The sequence below is a fragment of the Micrasema longulum genome, unplaced genomic scaffold, assembly GCF_059751315.1.
Source record: "Micrasema longulum isolate JH-2025_06_02 unplaced genomic scaffold, ASM5975131v1 h1tg001829l, whole genome shotgun sequence".
In the NCBI taxonomy this organism is placed as follows: domain Eukaryota; kingdom Metazoa; phylum Arthropoda; class Insecta; order Trichoptera; family Brachycentridae; genus Micrasema; species Micrasema longulum.
In genome coordinates, this window is record NW_028279003.1 from 200,924 (window position 1) to 226,254 (window position 25,331).

Consider the following 25,331-nt stretch of genomic DNA (forward strand, 5'->3'; position numbering starts at 1 on the left):
AACGTGTTTACACACAATAAATATCTCCCAAAGGTGCTTTATGGGAAACGATATAATCGCTGCAAGACAAAAGACTTATAAATGATCCGAACAGGGTCGTGTCAAATCTCTCATACTGAAATAAAGATGCTGCGGAGGGGTCGAACTGCAAACCTAAGGGTGGGACATTACAATGCATTCATCCCTTGAAGTATTGATGGAACTCTACCCTCCTCTCCACAATACAATGCCTAGACTCTAAAATGTATTTACATTTTCTTAGTTATTAATACGTTTTCTTACTCTTTGTTGAGATTAATTAATGGGCGTGTAATAAACACGTGATGAATTAAATATAACGACCACCGAATGAGCTTTTTTGACCTCAGCTCGTAAAATAACATATTTAAATTAAGTAGTAACCTCTCGAAGTATTGAATGTTTAAATTTATGTGCGATTATTGTTATTTTATATTGTAGGTCGTAGTGACTGATCGTGGTCAATCAAATAACAACTGGATAGTATTTATACTCATAACAATCGAATGAGCGAATCATAAAATAACATTTTCCCACGATTCGATTTATTATAATTTTCAAATTTCTGTTATGAGTCGCAATTTAAAACTCAACGATGAGATGGGTATATATTTTTTTTAATGAATAAGCCTACATATGCTTTTAAACCAATCGTTTTTCAAGGAAAAAAATTATATTTTTTTAAAACGTATTCCTTTTATCAATACAAGCATCCCTTTTTAAACTTAATATATAAAAAAAACCAACACCACAGGTTGAGTTCGGACGGAGACTAAAAAAATGTCGCGAACAAAGAAAAAAAAATTACACACATAAAAATGATAAATTATCGTATTTTATAACATTATTTTCAGGAAGTAAAAATACGTAAATACATAATAAACCAACGCATATTTTACGATTCTTAGCATGTTTGTTTAATATGCAAACACCCACAGGGTAGGTAAAGTTTGGTTAGGTTATTTGAGATTAGATGTCCGATTTATTCCTGTACACTAATATAAAATTAACATGTACACCACACGTCGTGCATATACTGATTATGTCAACTGCTCTATTAATTTTTAAATGTAAAGATCTAATTAAGGTTACATTGTTATTAAGTCATTATGCGTCAATAAAAATCTTCACAATTTTTTGTAAGCCTAAATTAATTTAGCTTGTATTAAAATTAGTTTATAAACTAATATCTTCAATTAATTTAATTACATGTTTATTTTCACTATAGCCACAAACAGTGGCTTGGTAAGATTAAGTCTAAAAAATATATTCATATATTTTTAACCTAATAAAACGTATCCAATATTATACCTTAAAAATAATGTGCCCGAACTCGCTTAATCCTTTACGAGAACCAAGAAAAAAATATTTTTTTTACATGTGAAAACATAATTTACAGAATGAAAATAAAACAATCTCAAAACGATACTACTCATAGTTTAAAATATTCTACAAATGTATATTTAATATACTTTTTTGCGTATTTTTTCATATTTTTAAATTTATTAAAAAAAACATCAGTTTAATTCATCAGTATTTTCTCACTTCCATAATATCGTCGCCGATCAGGCATTGTTACTTAAGTGACAAAATTTATGTGTCAAACATCCTCGAGGTAACATAGGAAGAAAAAAAATAATTAAAAATATTTTTTTTACCACAAAATTATAAGAATTATTCCTAATATTTCCTTCCTTTAACTAATTATTATGGCTTTTATTTTCCAGATTATGAGCAAGCCAAAGTGACTTAATCCAATTTTAGCCACCTTGTCTTGTTAAAAACCTTCCATATATTTTATAATGTATCAGAATGAAAAAAATATAAACAAAATTAATTGAAAATACATTTTTAAATTGTTTTGTGTACATAAAACCTCCAAAACACAAAAATCTGGTTTTTTCTTGGTCTTTACTTTCATATTGCGATTTCTCGAAATGATATTTTTTGGGTTATCGACTTTTGCCTGAACGGCGAGGATATAGTCCCTGGAATTTGAAATCCAAGTGTAAAGACGTACGTAATATTATATTGCCTTAAAATAATATATTTATTAACAGTTGTAGGCTCAAAGATCTGTGGTTCAAATGACACTCTACCCCAGCTTTATTTCTATTTTCTAATATTGAGTCATTTACAACTCGTTGAAAATGGCTATTAAAATTTTAAAAAATGTAAATCATAAGAACGCTAATATTTCTTTATTTAAAAAAAAAGTTCTACGGTGATTTTATATATCGATGAAATATGTTACTCCTGATTGTATCGCTCTCCAGGGAGAGGGTTCCACCACGTTTACCCTACCGGAGGCCACCCTAAGAATCCAGACAAGGGTAGAAATCGAGGATAGAGTGGTAATGACTTGAATTTGGAACCATCAAAACACAACCACGCTCAATCGCTCTGCCAACATTCTGGAAGATTCGTTTTTTTTCAAAATTACGCCGGTATTCTAAGAACAAAGTTTCCCAAACCTAAAAACGTTTATTTCATGTAACTTACTATTTTAATGAAATTAATTTTAATCATTCTTTATTCAGAAGTTGACGCTTTGATTTCTGGAAATTTGGGAAATTTCGACATAAAATATATGTAAAGAAAGTGGTTTTACACTGCAGCATTCCACTGTCCCTAGACTGGTACTAAAAACGTGAGACTGATGAATTTTTGAATTTTTTTATTTATTTGTATTTTTATAATTTACTTAAATATTTTAATGTAAGTGCCATTTTCTTTTAATCTTAAATAACCTTGTAAGAAAATGGAAAGGATACAAATGAACTTAGGTACTAACTTACATTTTTGGTAATTCACTAAGTGGTAAAATAATTTATCATGTTCATTATCATCATCATTCTCTTTCCGCACCAAATGGTGCATAGGGCACTGCATTGGTACACCAATCGTAGAGTATCTTGTTCATTTTTGTTACACGAAAGTAAGAAGACTGTAGTGTAAAAACACTTTTTTTAATAAATATCTCATGTCAACTTTGTCGGGGATCGAACCCAAGAACTTATGCATGGTAGGCAAACGCGCTGACTACTGCACCACGAGGCCAACATCGAGGCGATCATCTACAGGTTTGTCTTTATAAGTTAATATAAAATCTGTAAAGTATTAAATTTACGTTTGTTCATACTTGCAACTCATATAAGGCTACGAATATTCTGTTCCTACCTACATCCTTCCTTATTGAAATTGTTGTTGCTCTGCCGTCCTGTGCGCAAGTCACATTGTGTAAAAATTACTCTGATAAGTGTATCATATGCCTGCATCTGCATACTTCTGACAAAGTGAAACAAATGTACCTTAAACAGCCTAAAACAAACAATCTCATCAACATTTACATTCACACGGTACCGGTATCTATGCAATACTAAATGTGAAGTGCTTCATAAAAGAAACAAAAGGAACAATTTTAAAGTGAGTTATCAATTTATATACAGTCCACAATTTCCTTCTGTTATCAGCGTACAAAATCAGAAAGGAAATCAGTGCTGATCAAACAAAATCATTTTTACCTACGTTTTTTTAATTAATTTCCATATTATTTAGCTTTTTTTATAACATGAGTTTTTGTAGCTTGTGTCTTATTCTATTTTTTATGAAATTATTATTCGTAACACATTGCATGCTATGAACAATTATAAAAGATGACGGGTCTAGCAATATAATAAATATATACTGTATGAAATCTATGGATACAATCACTCCTAGACTATAATTTTATTTTGTTTTTATTTTATTTTTTCTCATAAAAACAAAACACATTATAGAATTTATATAAAAGTTTTAATATGTCAGTAGAAACATCTATAAAAAATGTGCCTCAATTAAATAATAAGGAAAACTATAACTATTTGTATATTTATACATATTTCATTTCATTTCATTTCATTTCATTTATTTATTCAGATATTTAGAACATTACAGAAAAAGACCCAATTCATTCTAAATACAATAATAAATCACAAATTACAGTAGATAATTATGTTATTAAAATAATATAACAAAATGTAAAAAGAAAAATTAAATGTTAGAAAGTGCTTTCCTAAGGGAAGGCCCACTGTCGTGAAATATGTCGACATCCGAGGCGATGCGATTAAGTAGCAAGATTGCCCTACCAACCGGCATAACCATTGGCAGGTTGGTTCTGCATCGCGGTAGGTAAAACAATCGATGCTGTCTTTGTCGAAGATAGTTATCAGGTACGAACAGACCTACATCCATCAGAATTTCTGAGTTATGTATGCGACCACCGATCACCTGGAAAAAGTGAACACCCAAATGAACGTCCCTCCTCCTCCATAATGACTGATAGCCTATATATACATATTATAATTTATGTATGGTTGTGTAAGTATTGTATGTATGTGACAATGTGTAACGAATATTATATATTTAATAATTTATTTACTTATGATGTGAGGGATATGAGAAGCTTTAAAAATAGGCTCAAAAGTGGGTCGAGGAAAGAAATGTTCTTGATTACTTCAGCAAAATTGCTACTAGAAAATGTTACTTTTTGATATTTTGTACTAAAATATTTATAAATAGATTGAGTTTTTCTACTGACGTTTCTTGGTAGAACTGCATTTTAATTATAATAATAAAAATACGAATAAAGTTTTATTCCACTTTTATTCATGAATTTTTACCAGTGACCGGGTTTCGTCGTGACCGACATCGTTAGACTGGTGGGAGCCTAAACAAATTTTTATGTTATATACAAGTGCAAGCAGAGGTTGCAAATCATGGTTTTATATAATTATGAAAATAAAATAGTTTAAATTTAAATATTTTTAGAATTAACTAATAACAGTCACTGGTTTTTATTATATACATTCAAACCAAACTTTAAAAACTTTAATTCATACAATTGTAATTACTTTATTCTTAAATTATTTTAATTAAAACTCTTTTATTTCCATAATTATATAAAACGATGATTTACAACCCCTGCTTGCACTTGTATATAATATAGAAATTTGTTTAGTCTCTCACCAGTCTGACGATGTCGGTCACGACTAAACACGATCACTGGTAAAAAAACTATTAATAAAAGTGGAATAAAACTATATACGTATTTTTATTTGTATTTTTTATGCGTGTGTATGCAATTTTGTATGTATATACTATATACACATGTATGTTGTGTAAGGATATTATATGTGTATGCATGTGTGTATGTGTGATTTTCTCAATAAAATCACGTAAAACTGATTGAATCAATATACTCACGCACAGGCTACGCCTGTGTGGAATTTTTTTCGTATTAGTTAGTTATATTATTACTAAACGTTTGTAATTATAAGAAAAAAAAAACAATAAATGTAAAAAGCAATAATTAAAATAAAAATTTGTCTGTTATTGTTCATTTTTTTTAAAAACATTTGAAAAGTCATGGATAAAAATTTCTGAGGGTAGCTAGTAGCTAGTAGCTACTTCATAACTGAGTTATGGGAATTGTCGATAAAGTAATTCAGTCGTTTATCTACTGATAATCTTCCTCAGAACATGTTTCTCTGTGCGTGTTCAAGCATCTTAATCTGATTATGGCTAAACATAAAAAACAATGCTTGCATACCCACTGTGTTAGTATCGATGTATGATAAGTAATAAATATGATACAAGCATAATTCAATTCTATATTTTTTTTTATATTAAAAAATAACAATATATAAATTAAATATATTTGCAATGTTGTTATTAGAACACACATAACAATATGTATGATATGTGTGCCCTACTTTAAGATTTAAATTTAAAAAATTAAAAAAATATAAAAAAATCAAAACAGGAATTTTAGTTATTGAATAAAAATGATAAATAATCACTTAATTAATGAATCAGAAATGACTTATAATTAGCGGAAATGTGTCCAATTAGACCCATATGCATTGTAAATTATCCATAATGAAAGAAGTCATTTGTATGCGTCATTTTCCTTAACTTAATCACAAAAAATTGTACACAAATCTATATCACACGTCTTTTCAAAATTAATATCATATTGTAATGATGGAATTATATTATGAAACCCAAAAAAATGCTTATAAAGCGACATTTAAAACTGGGTCTAATTTGATCCAACACCGCCGTGCACACATTTTTGAGCCAGCTGAGCAGTAATCGCTCGGGAGAATGTATCTTCAACTATGAAGTCATAATAAGGGTATGTCCATATACGGTGGCGTACGGGTGCTGTTTGTAAGTATCGATGTACCTACCCAAAACTTGAATGCAGGGAATCGGTAGTGTATCTTTGTAATCGCTCAAGAGAGTTTATATTCAACTATACCGTCACGGTGATGGTACAACGTCCTTAACTTATATGGTTATCACGGCTCTGGCTAACAAGGGTATCAATCTCTTTTCAAATCAAGCAAGGAATACTATTTTATTTATTTTAACTCTTCAAGCTTTTGATGATTATTGACGAATTCCCCTTTTAAAAATAGTACTCTGTAGTACGAGGAAGTTAATAAAAATAAATTATCTGGTCCTATTATAAACCATAATAGCGTATGATTTTCATATACTATGTTCCACTAAATATGATTATTCATAAACATGTGTGACCAGGTAGCAAATCTCGCCATTCAGACTTGGACAAAGGTAATATAATTCGGGGTACATTGTACATTGTATGTATACAGTTGACAGTTCGCTGAGAAGCGTCATCAATAATCCAGGGTCTTGCGGATGCTGGAGAAGGTAATATCTCACACCTGCGTATATAAACACTGGACTCCTTCAATCCAACTTTGTATTTTATTACGGATACTTAAATTATTACACAAAGCTTGTATTGTATATTATAGTTATAATCTTTTTCGTCATACGCACAATATCGCAAATACTTTGTCAATATAAACAGAAGCCAAAGGACAAAGTTGAAAAGAAAACAATTAAAATCTTACAAAATAGCATAAATAAAAAGCACCTAGCTTATATGAATTGACACCAGTTATTTTTTCTGTAGGATTACTTCGCACCTAAAGTTACTATCTTTAAAAAATTAAACAATGGTATTGTAGGTACGTAAATATACTTTTGTAAACCCCGTTGTTTAATGGTTAGCGCGTTTGTCTACCATGAAAAAGGTCTTTCGATTCCCAACATTGATACATAAAATATTTATTAAAAAATTAATGCCTTATTATAATTTGCAATTTATATTCCATATACATACGCTTTAGAAGTGGTAAAAAAAAACAAACTGTTCTTCTTAAGTTATTAAAGTAATTCTAAAGAAACCCTGAACATTCAATACGGAAAGTTGATTTAAAATATTTACGGTTAATACAGTAGACACTCTTTATAAAATAAATTATATTATACAAATACATAAAAAAGAAAAAAATAAAAGAATTTGAGATGAATAAGTTACTCAGATACCAACATAATATTCAAATTCCTAAATTCCACACAAGTCATGGTCAAAATAGCTTTGTCTTCAAAGGTGTGAAAAATTATAATAACCTTCCCAATGAACTAAAAACTATTAAAAATAAAATATCAATAAATAAATTTTTAGTAAATCTAAAGAAATTTTTTTATACAGTGTAAAAACTACATTAAATTTTAATTAGTATGAATGTATTATTGTTTTATGTTTTTTTTTATACATTCTATGTTTTTCTCATGTACTCGTATTTAAAATTATATAAACTCTTAAAATAAACAATAAACAACTACAACAGTGTAAGTCACTCTCCAAGCACAAGAGTTCGTTTTTTTTTGGAGAGTTACTGTGATAACATTTACTAGATGTATAATAGTAGATATGTATTTTTTTTTTTTAAATGCGTGTACCTTAATGGAATTTATTAATAAAAAATAAAAGATATTAAAATTTTTTACAAAAAATGAACTTGTTATTGGGTAAAAAAAATTAAACCGATATTTTTTAGCAACAGCTGTAGTTGTGCCGTCCCAGTTTCTTAAGAAAACATTTTTTTAAGGATGCGTGGCAAAACCATGCCAAATGTTAAACTGTTTCACAAATTATAGTTAAGATATTAGCGTGGCTCGTTACAAGTAACAGTTGAATTAATCTTTGTGAAACTATTCATGCAGTTGCTGGTACCAAATCTTACCCTCTCCCAGCTTTAAACTGTTATTTAGTAAAGATTCACAAAACAGTTTAATTTGTGAAACGGAAACTATAACTGCTACTTCTTTTAAATAATCAAAACGTCCGTCTCTAGTACGCATATGCCATATGAAATTTATATATATTTATTGCCTTATTTGCCTTGCAAGTGCGAGTGATATATACAACGTGAATATTACATTCAAAAAGGAAATCAGCAACACAGTGTGCAGAGTGGCTACTTAAACCAACTATTGACAAGTCATGCCTAGACTTTTTTATGTCCTTCTCTTAAATGTTGCAATGTTTAATCTTAAATATTAGCTTTTTTTTTTTTTTTGTCTAACAAAGCATGAAATATATACATACTCGTACATACATAATCGTTAGGCTTTTTTAACGGTAAGGCATAATTTATTTTCTCGGCAGTATCTTATTTTTTTTCAAGTCCAGCAAATACGGTTTTTGGATTTTTAATATCAAATATGTGATTTAATTAGAACTGTTTATTTATATATTCATTTTACATGCAAATAAATAATTAAATATTCTTCGACTTCTGTGTTATACCAAAGTGTCCAAGACACTTGAAAAATAGGACTCATAAGTTAACCAAAGTGTGCGCATAACACTCAAGTTAATATTCCCAAGGGTGCAATGTCTACAGTCTAACACAGAGATGGGCAAACTTTTTTTGAAGCTGGTGAAAAAAAACTTGAGGCTGGTTAAAACAAAAATTTCTTAAAAAAAAAACTAAACAGGTGACAAAGAGGTTTTTTTCGTCAGTAAAAATTCAAATTAAAAAGTTAATTTAAAAAAAGATTATATAAACTCATAGAATCCGAACAAATGCAGTCAGAATTCACCCATTAATTCACGCGATTACCTTGCTAAATATGACTTTTATACGGTTTTTTTCTAAACTTTAATACGTTTCGTGTTTCGTATGGCAAAATCTAACATTTGTTTAGCGTTATTGGAGATAATTCATAGTAACACCTAAGTCTTAAGTACAATAAACTCGTTTAATTCTATTAAAAATATTAAATTTTATTTATATATCAAATGAGCAGATATTGCGGACAATACATACCCCTACCACAGCTACACTTATGTACACGCGTAACTGCTGATGTCACATAGAAAGAGTTACATTCAGTCAATAATGACACACGGTACTAAACAGACGCTTTTATGTTTCTCCGGACCTCACCTACCTACAAAGTAGTGACCCCGACGTGATTTGAACGAGCAATTTTCTAATCTAGAGTCTATATTATTTAAAGTCTAATAATATATTGAGTTTTTCAACTGACATTTTTTGGTCGAACTGCATTTTAATTATAATAAAAACACGAATATAGTTTTATTTCACTTATACCAGTGACCGGGTTTCGTCGTGACTGACATCGTCAGACTGGTGGGAGACTAAACAAGTTTCTATGTTATATACAACCCCTGCTTAGTGGAAATTATGGAAATAAAAAAGTTTATATATTAATTTAAGTATAAAGTAATAACAATGGTATGAATTTAAGTTTTGTTTGAATGTATATCATAAAAACCGGTGAAAATTTTACAATTTTATGAAGTTATACAACAAAATGTATTTGAATTACATGTATTCAAATTTAATTAAAACTATAACAGGGGCCGCTGGTTGGAAGTTCCATCGACATCTATGTCCCGGGGCCCGGGGGTAATCAAATGATTCTCTGAAAGCAAATATTCCCGACAGTTAATTCTTATCGAGTAGTTTTATTGTTTGTATTTTAATGGATACAATTATGGGAAATTAACGTGAGTTACCTGATCGTTTAATATTTGTTTAGTCTCCCACCAGTCTGACGATGTCAGTCACGACGAAACCCGGTCATTGGTAAAAATTAGAATGAAATTATGTACGTATTTTTATTATTATAATTAAAGTCTAATAATCCGTCGTTTTTAGAATTGTTGATATCACGTTTATTTTAAACATTGAAGTTATTGTTTTAAGTTGATTTAAAACTTTGGCGGTTCAGATAAAGCGATCGAGTCGTATCTGGCGCGCGCGCCGTAGTTTGCCCATTACTGGTCTAATGCATTCGATATGAATGCATTGAAAGGAAGATATACCAATGATAATTTCATTAGCATTCGGCGAGTGGAGAATGCAAAGGAAAATGCGAGTAAAGTCACCCTTGGTCCTATTCTACGCTTGATTAAATGACCTCCATTTGTCATTTTGATATTCACTTTGACGTCATTCATTTATTTACTTGATGGGGCTATTATTTTGTTTCTAACTGGAGATAAATCTTTCGGTTCAAGTATAGAAACTGTGAACAAGGGAAGCAAAAACTTATTTTATGACAAACTGCAGCTTGTCCATGGTTTGAAGAAAGGATACCTCAAACCGGTATGCTCAAGAAATGGTTACGTCAAATGTAAAATAGTTATTCTTAATACGATGAAATGAGCATTTTTTATGTCGAGATTTTCTTACTGTGAGATACATATTTTGTTAATAATTCATATGAACACAGTCGGAGAACATTTATGAAAATAAAATATGGAATTATAGGCATTTACTGGGATTAAAATTTGTCAACAATGTTTGAGTATGTCCAAATGCTTACAGACTCGCTGGATTTCCTCTCTTGGGAGTTATTCATATTTTAATTGATTTCAACAGAGAGAGAAAACATTGTTGAGAAGGAAATATGGAAGTCTAGGCATTGACAGGGCTTATGACCTGTCATTGCTGGTTTAAGTGGCCACATTACACTGTGTAACATTCACCATTCTGCCCATGTTTAAACATCCACATTTCCTCAATTCTTCCATCTGTTAACTTTTGTGAAGTAAAGGAGCTGAAATCTTTATCATGTGGGTGAGATTCATCCGGCTGAACCAAATCACCTACTAGGCAACGCCTGAAGACAATTTTCCAATTTCAATACTTCTTCTTTTACCAGGTAGTTTATTCAACAATGTTTGAGTATGTCCAGATGCTTGCAGACTGGCTGGATTTCCTCCATAGGGAGTTATTCCTAGACTGTAAATGCCTAGACTTCCATATTCCTTCTCAACAATGTTTTCTCTCTCTGTTGAAATCAATTTAAATTATAATTTGTCGTTGATTGGGTTATTTTATTTTATTTTATTAATGTAAACGGCAGAATGTCTTTTATACTCATACATTTTTATACATTTAACATAACAATGTTCTATTAGAAAATTACAAAATAATAAAAAAACAAGACTGTTATACACACGAGTATAACACAGTTTTTAAAATGATATTAATTGTAATTTGTTTTAATACTACTCGATATATTATATTTAACATACGAGTACTCGGGTAAAAGATAAAGCAGTAAATTAGGAATGGCTAAAATCACAATTTTTTAATTTTTTGGTACTGTTGCTATGTCCTGGATTGAATACTATGTAACACTTGCTATTCTATTTATGTTTTGAACATCTACATTTTTTCAATTCTTCGGTCTGTTGATTTTTGTAAAGTTAATGAGCTATCTAAAACGGAACAACTATGGATGGCTTCAGCCAGACGACAGAATTTGATTCAGGATACGGCACTACCCGATGTGAGGAGTACCGCTTTACCCACCGTTAAACTACTGGGAGTCATTCTTAATTCTGACCTTTCTCTTGACGCTCAAATTAGTAGAACGATAAGTTCACGCTTTTATCAGCTGAGACAGATTAAATGCATACGCAAAAAATTGCCAGTTGATGCCGCCAGTCAATTAATAAATGCATTTGTAGTGTCTAGAGTCGATTATTGTAATGGTATCTACGCAGGTCTACCGATGAATAAAATGACTCGCCTACAGGCTGTATTAAATGCCGCAGCGAGACTTATTTTTGGAATCTCTAAATTCAGTCATATCACTCCACTACTTCGGGAATTGCACTGGCTACGTTTTCTACAGAGGTTGGAATAAAAACTCTGTTGGCTTATGTATAAGTCACTGCTCAACTCTGCTCCAGAATATCTAAGGGAACTCTGCATTCCAGATGAACTATCTGACAGACGTCTTACACTTAGATCAGCTACATCTGCATTTGCGGTCGCAGGCCCTACGGCATGGAATGCTCTCCCAGCAGAAATCCGAAACTGTGAGAGTGAAGTGATGTTTCAGAAGAAACTTAAAACCCACTTGTTCTCTAAATCATTTGAATAAATTCTTAGCATGTGGTGGAAAAGTAGTATGAAAAAGTACATTATTTTTCTTAAATAAAAAAGTTAAAGTTGAAATTAAATTTATATCTTTATATAAATCACTTTGTAAAGCGCCCTTGAGGTATTATATTACGAAAATGGCGCTATATAAGTTATCCATAATAATAATAATTATTATTATAACCTTTATCAATGTCGGTGAGATAAATTTGACTGACAGAAATTTGGATAAACTCAAAATATTGCTGACCAACTCTCTTCGTATGGGTAGGCAGATAATGAAAACGATACATGTTTTCTTTATACATTACAATCTACTGTTATTTATAAGTTAATCTTATAACTGTAACTTTCCAAAAAGTAGACTAGCTCTTGTGCTTGGAGAGTGACTTACACTGTTATAATGATTTAGTAATTTGAAGTTATATAACTTTGAGTATACGCAAGAAAAAAAAATACTAAATAAAAATTGAAAATAAAAATTATATTACAGTAATACCAATTAAATTAGAATTTTTCTTTTACTCTTTTTATAAACACAGACGGAGAACATTTTTGAAAAGCTCAAACTTTTATTGATGCCGGTGAAATTTGGACAAACTGAAAATATTGTTGACTAACTTACTATTTATCACGCTCTCTCCGTAGGGGTAGGCAGATTATCAATATAGAGCCCAGCATCCACATAAATCACATACACTTACTTAATATATACTTCGCTCCTATAATTTTTACAATTTTTCAAAAATGTCAATGTGTTATATTTTTTACTAAAGCTAAAATCCCACCAAGCCACTTTCTGTAGCTTGTTGGTTGAGATTATATTTATACACACTTATAAAATATTATTTACATTTATAAAAACAATGAATAACAGATATAAATTTATAGACGGAAAGATCAGAATATACGTGTATATATATACAAGTAATAATATATAAATTTATTTTTGAAATACAAGAAAATAAATGAAAAATTTAAATATTTACACATAAGCTACAATTTATATATAAACTTTTCATCGAAGAGCCACTCTTTTATTTTGCTTTTGTTAGATGAGAGTTAAATTTAAGTTTTTTCGGCAATAAATTAAAAATGCTTGGTACCAAATATTTGAGAGTTATATTACCATACTTATTACATACTTTTGGTACTACCAAGCCATCATTAGTCGTGAAGCGTGTATTATGGTTATGATTGAGATGCAATTCTAATGCAAAAGCAAAGGACATACGTTACCTGCCTCGAAATCAAAATGAAATAAAACTACTAAATATTATTTCCCATGACGTGTTTTTATTGCGTTTTTAAGTGTGTTCAATCCTTTTAAATTTTTACGCGATTTAACGGTTGAAATGTAAGCGCATACAATAAGACATAAAAATCAAATCATCACCTCTTAATGTGACATAATATTCTCAAATCGTCATCAAACCATCGCAATTGATTTCGCGAAAGATTCGCAAGGGGTTGGCTGAGGTAACGGGTAATATGGTCTGTCGCATCGACCCCTTCTGACGGACGTAAAATGGCGGTCGTAAAAGCAACAAATTGATAATGAATACTTTAAACCCTTTTGGCGGATCGATTGAATTTAGCCGGTTGATGTTTTTTAATAGTCGGGTTTATAATGGTTTAACTGTGTGAAGGTTCGTACTGGAAGATAGAGAATGACGGGGTAAGATTGGAAGAATAGATATCAGATGACAATCAAAATGATAATAATTGTGAATCATTTTGTAAAGGTAACACCTGCGTGGTACGATTTGAGTTATTAGATAAATCATTACTTGCATAAAAAGTATGGTAATCCGTAAAACATTAACGATAAATATACAAAGTAAAATATCTCATCCGTTAAAATCGAGTAGGAATTTAAGCAAAAGGATATAAGTTCAAAATTATTGGAAAATTTAACTACTTTTCAAAATTATGACATTGATATAACAGCACGTTTACTCTAACAGTATGTTTACTAGGGATGGAATGACTGGGAAAGATATTGAAAGGAGGGTGAGTGCCAGGAACAGAGTGAACGGCGCACGTAAATCGACCTTGGCAAATAAATGTTTATCACAAGAGGCAAAATTGGCAGTTCACAATGGAGTCCTGGTCCCGTCCCTGATGTATGGGAGCGAAGTATGGACTTGGAAAAACAGGGATGAAAGTACACCGCAAGACAAAAAAAATTACGAGTTTACCTGCTACCGCGCCCCTTGACTTTACTGAACCCTTTTTCTAAGAAATCCTTTATCGATACCTCTTTCTTTTGTTTGATAAATTAAGGACACTATGTGTCACCTTTCTACAATATTTACATTTAAAAATGTCTCAACAGTCTTGTTTTACCCGCGTTTGAGTGAACATAACACAACAATCATGGAAAGTGCAAAGCAAATGTCGATTGCGATAAAATCCAAAATAATCACATTGTCGCAAGAAAACATATCTAATTGTGAAATATCTCGTCGAGTTGGGTATTCAGAAGGTGCAGTGAGGTTTTTATTAAAAAAAATCCAAGAAACTGGATCCATAGAACGGAAAAAAGGAAGCGGACGGGGGCGCGTGACATCTGCCCGAGATGATCGCTTAATAAAAAAAATTGTTATGCGCGATCGATTTTTAACGGCACCTGAAATACACGCAGAGGTGCAGTCTACCAGCACATCAACATTTTCAGTAAAAACAGTGTCCAGGCGGCTGTTGGAGCATGGTTTCCAAGCACGGAGTCCCGCAAAGAAACCATTACTCACGGACAAAATGAAGAAGGCTAGACTGGATTGGGCGAAAGAGCACCAGAATTGGACCTTGGAGAATTGGCAAAATGTTGTTTTCTCTGATGAATCAAAATTCAACCTTTTTGGTCCAGACGGCAGAAAGATAGTTCGACGAAAACGTGGGGAAAGATATCATCCGTCGTGCGTCACTCGAACCGTTAAACATTCACCCTACGTGATGATTTGGGGGTGCATGACAGCATACGGATTAGGACCTCTAAATTTTGTACAGGGTACGATGAATGCCATTCAGTACAAAAAAGTGTTAAAAAAACATATTATTCCAACAATCGAGGACATTACGCAGTATACCGCGGACCCAATTTTTCAGGACGATTCTGCGCCGTGCCATAGAGCCCGCACTGTGAGTACAAATATATATATTTTTAAATGCATTTTGTGACCACATGATAAATAATTTATTGTTTTTTTATAAATCAATGAATTCAAGGAGAAAATTGGCTTAAAATCGTTGACGTGGCCCGGGAATAGCCCTGATTTGAACCCGATAGAAAATTTATGGGCGATTATGAAAAAAAAAGTCGGGAAAAAAAAATCAAAAAACATTGAGGAATTAAAAAAAAACTTAATTCAAGTTTGGGAAGAAGAAATAACATCAGAAATTTTAGATTCGCTTTACGCTTCTCTAAATAATAGAATTTTACATGTTATAAAAAATAAAGGTGAATTCACTAAGTACTAAATATTTTTAAATGTTATAAATATGTTTAAATGTAAAATACTTTAATTTAAAATAAAGCGATAAGAACCTACTTCTTAAATATGAATTAAAAAATAACATGTCTTTTATTATTCCATCACAAACACTCGACCATAAATGAACCGTTATGGGTCTCTAAGGTTCGGGTAATCTGATACCTGATATATAATGGCAATTTCTAAGTACAATTCATGAGTAAGATTTTTTATTTTAACCTTGAAATAACGAGTAGTCATCACATATGTCAAACAATATAAAAAAACTAATTAATTATCAAGAATAATTCATTATATGTCAATTTTAGTTTTTTTTGAGAACTCGTAAATTTATTTGTCTTGCGGTGTAGGCTGAATGTTGTCGAAATGCGATCTCTCAGGCGAATGTGTGGTAAAACTATGTACGATAGATGCACAAATGTTGAGATCCGCACATTATGTAAGGCTGAGACAAGCATTATCGACAAAATCAATAAAGGACCTCTGCGCTGGTTCGGACATGTAGAACGAATGGACAGCGAGAGAACGGCTAAGAATATTTACAATGCGAATGTTGATGGATGCAGAAATAGAGGAAGACCGAGAAAGACATGGCATGACCAAATCCAACAAATACTTGAAGATGGACATGTCAAAAGTTGGAATAATCGGCGCTCGTGTATGAGAAGATGTATGAATGTAGGGGAAGCAAGATCTGTATGCAAAGAAATAGTGTTGTGGCGTTCTATCCTCTCTGCCTACCCTTACGGGGAAACGGCGTGATGGTTTGTTGTTGTTGTTGATATAAACAGCACAACGGTTATAGTTCCACTCTTTTAAAAAATAAGAATGTACTATGTATTGAACGATTTAAAATCTTAAAAGACTGTGCTACAAAATTTATTTACACGCGGTGATGTAACATCGTGTAACCTGAACCAAAAGACAGAATATTCTGAAGTTCAGAAATTAAAAAAAAAAAAAAATACTGAAGACATACTGTTTAATTTTTTTTTCCGAAATTTATCAAAAATATAATGTTACTTAGGCCTCTTAAAGCAAAATACATTAAAAATCATAAATTCGCCGGTCATCGTGCACTCCCGCTTACTGGCAATAACCGGTTGATTGAACGAATGTCTTCCTTTGTTTTTGTCTCTTTCATACAAACACCGGCCACAAAACAGCGTTTCTGTCTACCTTATTATAAGTTCTATTCTCGTGCTCTTTCTTATGCAGTAAAACAAAATTATTATGGTTGTATTGTACTTTCTAAATCCTTCTTGATGATTGGCAATGGCGATGGGAATTTTCTCCTTTGGGGAGGGTAACCTTTCTTTTTTTGCCCCTAATTGCCCCTAAATTTTTGTTATATTTTATTCTAATAAATTTTATGAACGCATCCTGTGGTCTTGTCCGTTTCTCTCACATTATGGATACTGAATAGAGTATCTGCTCGTACCATTTATATGCCGATGATTTGCAATTGTATATTCATTTCGAACCCGTCGACATTGTTGAAACACATAAACTTTTCATAAATCCAACAAAAACCCAAATCGCACTTGTTGGTAGTAAACAAATGTATTCAAAAATTAACTTCCACACTTTCTCTTTTCAAAATAGATGCTACAGAAATCCTATTCATGAATTCAGTCAAAAACTTAGGTATTATCATTCATAAGCATTTAGGGTGGCACGATCAGGTTAACGAAGTTAGTCGTAAACTTTATAGCAGTTTGCACTCACTTAAAAGATTACAGAATTTCTTGCCAATTAGAGTTAAGCAAGCATAAGTCCAGAGCTTACTTCTTCCACTCCTTGACTATGCGAATGTGTGTTATCCAAATGCTAACTCTGAATTACATTATAAGTTAGAACGATTGCAGAATATTTGTATACGTTATATCTTTGATCTTTGCAAATTCGACCACATAACAGGATATCGCACGCAACTACACTGGCTCAGTATCAGGCATAGAAGAAACATTCACATTCTATCACTTCTTCACAATATTTGAATTAATCCCACTTCGCCTGTTTATCTGAGAGAGCTCATCCAACCTCTTTCACAACACGAACTATCTCTTCGTTCTAGTAACGAGAGAACCCTTTTAATACCCTGTCTTCGCTCTAATTTTTTTGCCTCCTCTTTCACAGTAGTAGCCGCTCGATTGTGGAATAATCTACCCACTAATGTTAGAGACGCTCCTTCTTTATTTACATTTAAGTCAAGATTGAAATATCACTATCTAAATATTTGAATTGTTCCTTTATTCTTCTTCTTTCCTCCCCATTCCCTCTCCTCTATTCATAGTAAAGTGTTAATTTTTTTATTCATTTTTATTTTGTTAATCTTTGTTCTAAATTTTTGTATAAAATTGTAAGATTCAATATATTGCATTTGCAAAATAGTACGGAGTATCTAGTATCTAATACAAACAAGTGAAAATTTAATTACAATTGCAATTACTATGGCGACTGCTTTTCTTGACATTTGGCTTGCCAACCACCGCGCTGGCTAAATGCAATAAATAGCATGATGAATAATAAATAAATAAAGGTGTTTTAGAATATTTTTCATATTTACACCGGTGAAATTCAAATATGTGATTGCGCAGGAGGATTATACGTCGCGAAACGTAAATATTTTGACATTTAATATAAGGTGTTCACGGATGTTCCATTGTTATTGCGAATACGATAAAAAAACATGGTAAGAAATTGTTATCACGTCGCTTATTAGCACGTCGATAGTTATTTGTGATTGAGCTACTGTAGGCTTCCAAAATTAATTTTACCGCTTTTAAAAAGGTTTAAATTTCCAATTTACCATTTACAATTTTATATAAATACAATAGGTAGTATACCTTTCATCTAGTTTCTAACGTTTTAAAGCAAAAGTGTTGAAATCCATTTTCATAACTATTTAGTGTAGAATTTAACTGTCATTTCTGCTATAGTAGTCTTAGAAATGCCAACTCTAATGCGCTTGTAACGTTTTTTTACGTCATTGATATGGGGAGATAGAACTAACTCGTATTGCATATTGTGGAAGTTATATTATTATATAATATATTGTAAGGGAGGGTGGTGAGCGTCGGTATTTGATCTCACGGAGATAGGGTCGCTGATAATGAGGGGTTTCGATTACGACACGGAGGTCATCATCAGACACAAATAGGCATTATTAAGACGAATGACAAAGGTGTCAAGTGGTAGGTGGGACCTTACACACGTATCATGTAGCAAGAACAGGTATTCTCACGTGTTTTATTATAAAAACTTCGAGAACATGATGTACATAATCTCCTTCCTTAAAATCAGCAACAGACCAAGCAATAATCTGTTTTTATTTGTTTTTAAAAAATTTATTGTGGTAAAACGTTTTTTAAGATGATAAATGTATATTTTTATTTTTTATTTATTTAATTTTACAATACGCCCAAAGGGCATTTACAAGTACAAACATAGTGCGTAAAAATTTAAAAGATAAACAATGCTTTTTTGTATACATTTAGAAACAATAAGAAGCATACTGCCATGCAAAATAAAAAGTGAAACTTTACATAGTAAAAAAGAAAAAAATAATTTTATATGGATATAATAAAAGTAGTTGAATTAAAAAGCAAATTGTAAATAACTTGTAAAGAATTCAAACAAAAAAATAAATACATTTTCATATACTTATAAGTATTAAAAAAAATGGTATCAACAAATTATTGTTAAAAACAAATAATGAAAATTAGTTAACAGTAAGTATATATGTGAAAATAATATAATATACGGTACACAAAAATATTTGATAAATTAATATCAGAAAGAGATAAGATAATAATAATACACATCAAAAACAGAGAAAGAATTGTATGAAAAAGAAAGTTTTATTACGACATTAATAATTTGTTTCAAACAGTGCATTTAAGAACGTTTTAAAATTGATAATTGTCGTATTAAAAATGTCTATTTCACAAGTAAATTTGTTGGCTAAGGAATGTAAAGATATTAAGGAATGTAAGGAATATTTACTGTATGCATGTATAATTCATAAATAAAAATCTTTGCAATCAATTTTACGTTTAAGTATCTACTATAATACGTTTTAACTCACATTTTGAAAACAGTTTTACGTATCAAGAAATTAATTTCCAGACAAACTTATAATAATTATGAAAATAAAAATACGAATTTAGTTTTATTCCACTTTTATTTATAAATTTTTACCAATGACCGGGTTTTGTCGCGACCGACATAGTCAGACTGGTGGGAGACGAAAACAAATTTCTATGTATTAGGCAACACTTTTATCTCGCGTATTTTGTGGGTAAATAAATAATAAAAGCTTTTTCTACGGCCCGAGAGCGTTTAGAATATCACCCCGGGAGTATGTGTCGCAGAAAATGGCAGCTTTCAAAAAGAGCTGGGAGTGCTGCTAGGAATAGCAGGCGCAACATTCAATAGTATGAAGGCTGTCTGGAGATCGGATATTTACTCAGTGAAAACCAAATGCCGCCTACATAACGCCTGTATAACACTTTATTCTCTTCTACGGATGTCAATCGTGGCGCCTCACTAGAGTCTAAATGAGAAAAATACGAGTTTTGAGAATAGGTGTCTCAGAAAAATCTTGGGTGAGCGATGGTTTGACTTTGAGAGAAGTGAAGAAATAAGAGAACGGATGTAGCAAACTCCGGTAACAACTGTCATCAAGCAGAGGCGATACGGTTAGATCAACCATATACTGCGGATGTCTCTCGAGAGCCTTAACCACGCTTACCTACTTTACTAGGCATCAGGTTCTCAACGTCGTGCATGTCCACTGCTGAAGGTTCGTCGGCAGTTTATGTAAGAACTACAGGACGTGAACCTGACGAGGGAGGACGCACAGGGGCTGGCAGCCGATAAAGATGCAGGAGGGCTCTTTGTGGATATAATATGCTCCAACTAGGGAGCGAATATGTAATGACGATGATTAAAGCCAACTCAGCTGTCTCAACAACTTTCCGATGACGTCACAGGCGGTGTAATTTTAAAATTACGAAACTTAAAAAAAAAACAAAATACGTTTTTTTATTTTATTTTGGCTTAGTTTCATAGTTTATTAACTAATAAAAAAAATATGAAAAACCACCAAACTTCCTCATTGAGATATTTTTTAATACCTGTTTTTTTGTGTTAAACTCTCCTTTGTCCAAACAATGTGAGAGACAGGTTCCTATTATCGAGATGTAACAATTAACAGGCGATCAGTTCCAAACTATTCCAGATGTGTTCAAATTACACGCTATTCAAATCACATACTCTAAGGTAGGGGAGGTAGCAGGTATTAGCGGACATCTAATTAAAAATAAAGGGTAAAATAACTATTATTCATTTTCATAAAAGGAAACTGTACATAAACGAAACTGTGAATTTTATATTATTCATGCTCAAAGCATTAACTTTGTCAACAATATTTTGAGTTTGTTCAAATTTTTGTAGACAAGGACTGGATTCAACTCCCTAGGAAACTGTTAATATTAACATATTATAACTGAGATGAAGAACATTTTAGAGAAGGTAATTTATTTATTATATATACGGCCTAAGCTAATTACAACAGTTACATGAAGAAACATAAATGCATGAAACTGAAAAAAAAGAACATAAAACTATTTATCAAAGACAAACAAGGGCAAAACAATAATTGTATACAATATATACATAAAAACGAAAGACCTAAGACTTCGAGCTAAACCATGCCAATCCAACTTCATCCCACACTGTTTAGTAAGATCTATCCCAAAGAATTCCAAGTCGTGTGATAAATTGACTAATCTACACATTCTGGACATTGGGGCATAAAAACCAAAGTTGCTCTTAGAAGATTTAATAAATAGCAGAAAGAGTAATGTAGAAGTCTAGACATCTACACTGCTTATGACCTGTCATTGGCTGGTTTAAGTGGCCACTTTACACACTGTGTAACATTCACCATTCTGCTCATAATCGAATATCTTTATTCCTTCAATTCTTTCAATGTTAAAAAACATCGAGAGTTTGTAAAACATTATGTTAATTAGCTATGTTGTATTTATTATAATTAAATAAAAGTATTCATTCATAGAAGTATAAAATATTTACACAACTTTCTTAATTTCATTAAAAATACAATGTTAATATTTTTCTTTCCTTTTCTTTTTTTATTTATTTATTTTTCTTGCCTGGTGAGTAATAATATTTTTTTCAACCAACCATGACACGTATTTACCATGAAACATTTTGTAATTCAAATATGATTTGGATATAATATTTATGTCTTCTTTATTAAGTCGGTTCATATCATCCGTAGATCTAATATAGACTTTTCTTATTTTCTTTATAGTCAAAACTTATACCAAGTTTTCTCACACATTCATATACACATACATGAATACAAAGAGAGTACATAGTAAAATGCAAAGTAAAAACATAATACATAGAAAGAAACATGTTTAAAGTCATAGTAAAAAAATAAATGCATGATTGAAAGTGGATTTTTTTTTATTGGCTCTAGTATTAATATATTTATACTTATTGTTTATGCAATAGCTGTATTTTTTAAAAAATTAATTAGAAATGTTCCAATGTCTTCAATGTTTTTTGTTATATTAGTATCTATATAAAACTATTTTTTAGACAAAATCTCTTGTTTTCACGTAAAAAATCAATTGCAATATACTAGATACATTTTTTATGGATGATTTAAGAATTATTTAAAATTTTAAATCGCAAAGCTCAACCTTTTATTAGACTTTCAATACATGACAAGGGGTCACCGGTCTTACACGTGGTCGCTTTTGCCATATTTTCCCCTAAATGAGGTACAAGACTGGTACGTGAGGGTATAAAGCGGGTACATCATTCTCATCGTGGATTACCTGTATAGTAATATACTCGTATACCCAGTATTAGGTAGGTACCACGCTTGTCCTGCCACCTCGGCCTCGGGCTGATTAGTTCAGGAACAGCAATAAGGATCATTATGCCATGTAAGCAAACTGTGCTATTAATTATATAGGATTTAGACTGATATTATCCCAAAATCCCATATAATCCGATAAAATTTAATAATCTTGTGGCGATTATCATCGTAATGGTATAAACATAACCAATATTACGATTTTTACTAAAAACATTAAATTTCTTAAAACTTAACGATAGAAGGAAAATTATAGACCTTTTAAATTTATACAAAATTGTAAATTCTATATGGGATTGCCCTGAACTATTACCTCTCATCAATTTCAGGGTGCCTGGAAGAATGACTAGACAGGTGCCACCGTTTTGTAGCAACAATTCACGGACAGTGTATACTTTTAATACCGTATTAAATAGACTTCATGAACTCGGCAATAGTTATTCTCACGTATCTGATATATTTAGTGTAAGATATTGTTCCTATAGAACAAACCTTTTGAAATTTTTTTCAAAGATGGTGAATGGTAATTCTATTTATTTATTCATGCATTTCATAATATATATATATTTATATACAGTTTTTTGTTCACTTTGCCAAGCTGTGTGAAACAGTACTTATGATTTTCTTGTTGTTTTACTGTAGAATGTTTTATTATTTAAACATTCTACTGAATATGCTGCATAATTTTTGGTTTAATTTTTTTTTATAAATCTTGGGTATAAGGAAATTCGTGTTTTTAAAAAAATAAAAAATATTAAGCCTAATATTTTAAATGTTTGTAAAAGGCAGATTTGCCGTTTATGATAATAAAATAAATAAATAAATAAAATACTCTACGAGATTTAACCTGACATCACAACCACTCATAACAAGACTAAATATATCTCTTTATTTTTTTAAAATAATAAAGTAGTATTTTTTGTAATCTTAAGATGTACATTTCGTCACCGGATTTGTAAAGCAAAATTTGTATTGCTGCACTGGTTTTAATACAAAAAAATATTTTTGCTCCGCGATAAATGAATGTCGTCAATACAGGAGTAAATCTGTATAAGAGAGAGCACAAAGATAGCACTCTTGACAAGGAAAACAGAGAAGCTGTTCTGTGGCCGGTGTTGTGTGAAACAATTCAGTCGGTTATTGACAGTGATGGGGACGCATGCATGTAAGATGAGCGGCGTATTTATATTATTTTATTTATTTAGCTATAACAGAGATTAATTTTATGTTTTTTTTTTATTAAAGAAAAGGAATTATTAAACATTATGTTTCCATGTTTTTTTCAAATGTCTGAACTTTAGAATAATCCGTCTTCTGCTTGTGGTAACACGAGGTTACATCACCGCACGCACGGGAATTATGTACCGCAGTCTTAATGGACTATCAAACTAAATCTATTCATTTTTATTATTTTTTATGCAGCGTTTTATCAGCGCTATGGTTTTTTAAAGTTTTGTATTTCGAAATTACTGCGCGTGTGACGTCTCAAGTTCTATTACTTTTTTTACCATTACATTTTTTTGCACCACAACAGGCCTGATGGCCTAATTACCGTGGTGAATTACAACACAGAACACCCAGGCTTGAGAAAAATAAAATATATTTTTTGTGTTCTTACCGGGAATCGAACCCGGAACCTTCCGTGCTTAAGTCAAGTGTCTTAACCCCTACACCACGGAACCGCATGGTGTTCTCTTCTGTTTCTTCTAGGTCGATTCTGCCGATTGGTCCGTTGAATTACCATAAACCGGAAATCTTCCACAACTCTCTTATAATTTTATTTTATTTATTTATTTATTCATATTTTTCTCTTTCAAACTATAATCAATAATAAAAATAATGTGTCCTCACTAGAGTTACCCATGCTGAGGACACTTAACAATGTAATTTTTTGAAATGTTTTTACATTAGAGAATAAACAAAAAAGACTAACTTAATAAACAGAGATAATTAACAAAATATTAACACTTTTAAAAACTAGGTATATATGTACATCTATATTATTAATATTACAAAACGCACAATGAAAATAACAAAAACCTAACATAAGCTATACACTTGTGGAGCGGTTGTCTCAATATTGGTTTGGGCAAATGAGACAATCCATTTTACTTCTACCTAGCTCCACTATCAATTTTTTAAAGCCTTTGTAAACATTTTCTCGTAATTAATTGTTTTAATAGACAGTGGAAGTAGGTTATAGATTTTAATTGAATAATACTCTAAATCCCTTTGTCCGAAAGTGGTATTAGTTTGTATTTGTTTAAGTTGTCTTTGTGTTGAGGATCTAATGATTATATTATTTGTTTGTGATGTATTGTAGGGGTTATGTCTCTCATTTGAGTAAGAGTAGTTTTTTTAATATTATGTAAGTGAGTGTTATTTTAGCGTATAATTGTTTTGGTGTCATAAGTTGTGATTTGTGGAATATTTCTTCTTTGAATTGATTGACTCGGAAGAATCATGTCATACGAAGTGGTTCATTTTTATAAAAATATATATATATTTTTTTTATACATTTTAGTAACCTTCCATTACAATTAAATGCTCTAATTTATACCGCGCGCAAGAATTGATTTTTTATATCCCATTTTCCGAAGGGCTAAT

General features: G+C 31.2%; 1 protein-coding gene across 1 annotated transcript in view; it reads left to right on the forward strand.

Moving 5' to 3' along the window:
- Positions 1-1,727: 1,727 nt before the first annotated feature.
- The window catches only part of LOC148273808 (uncharacterized), a 107,613-nt gene continuing 84,009 nt past the window's right edge, over positions 1,728-25,331 (forward strand). Inside the window, exons 1-2 of the mRNA XM_088238141.1 lie at positions 1,728-1,762; positions 3,339-3,444. Of these exons, the coding sequence (XP_088094267.1) occupies positions 1,728-1,762; positions 3,339-3,444 (141 nt within the window). The remainder of the gene's footprint in view (positions 1,763-3,338; positions 3,445-25,331) is intronic.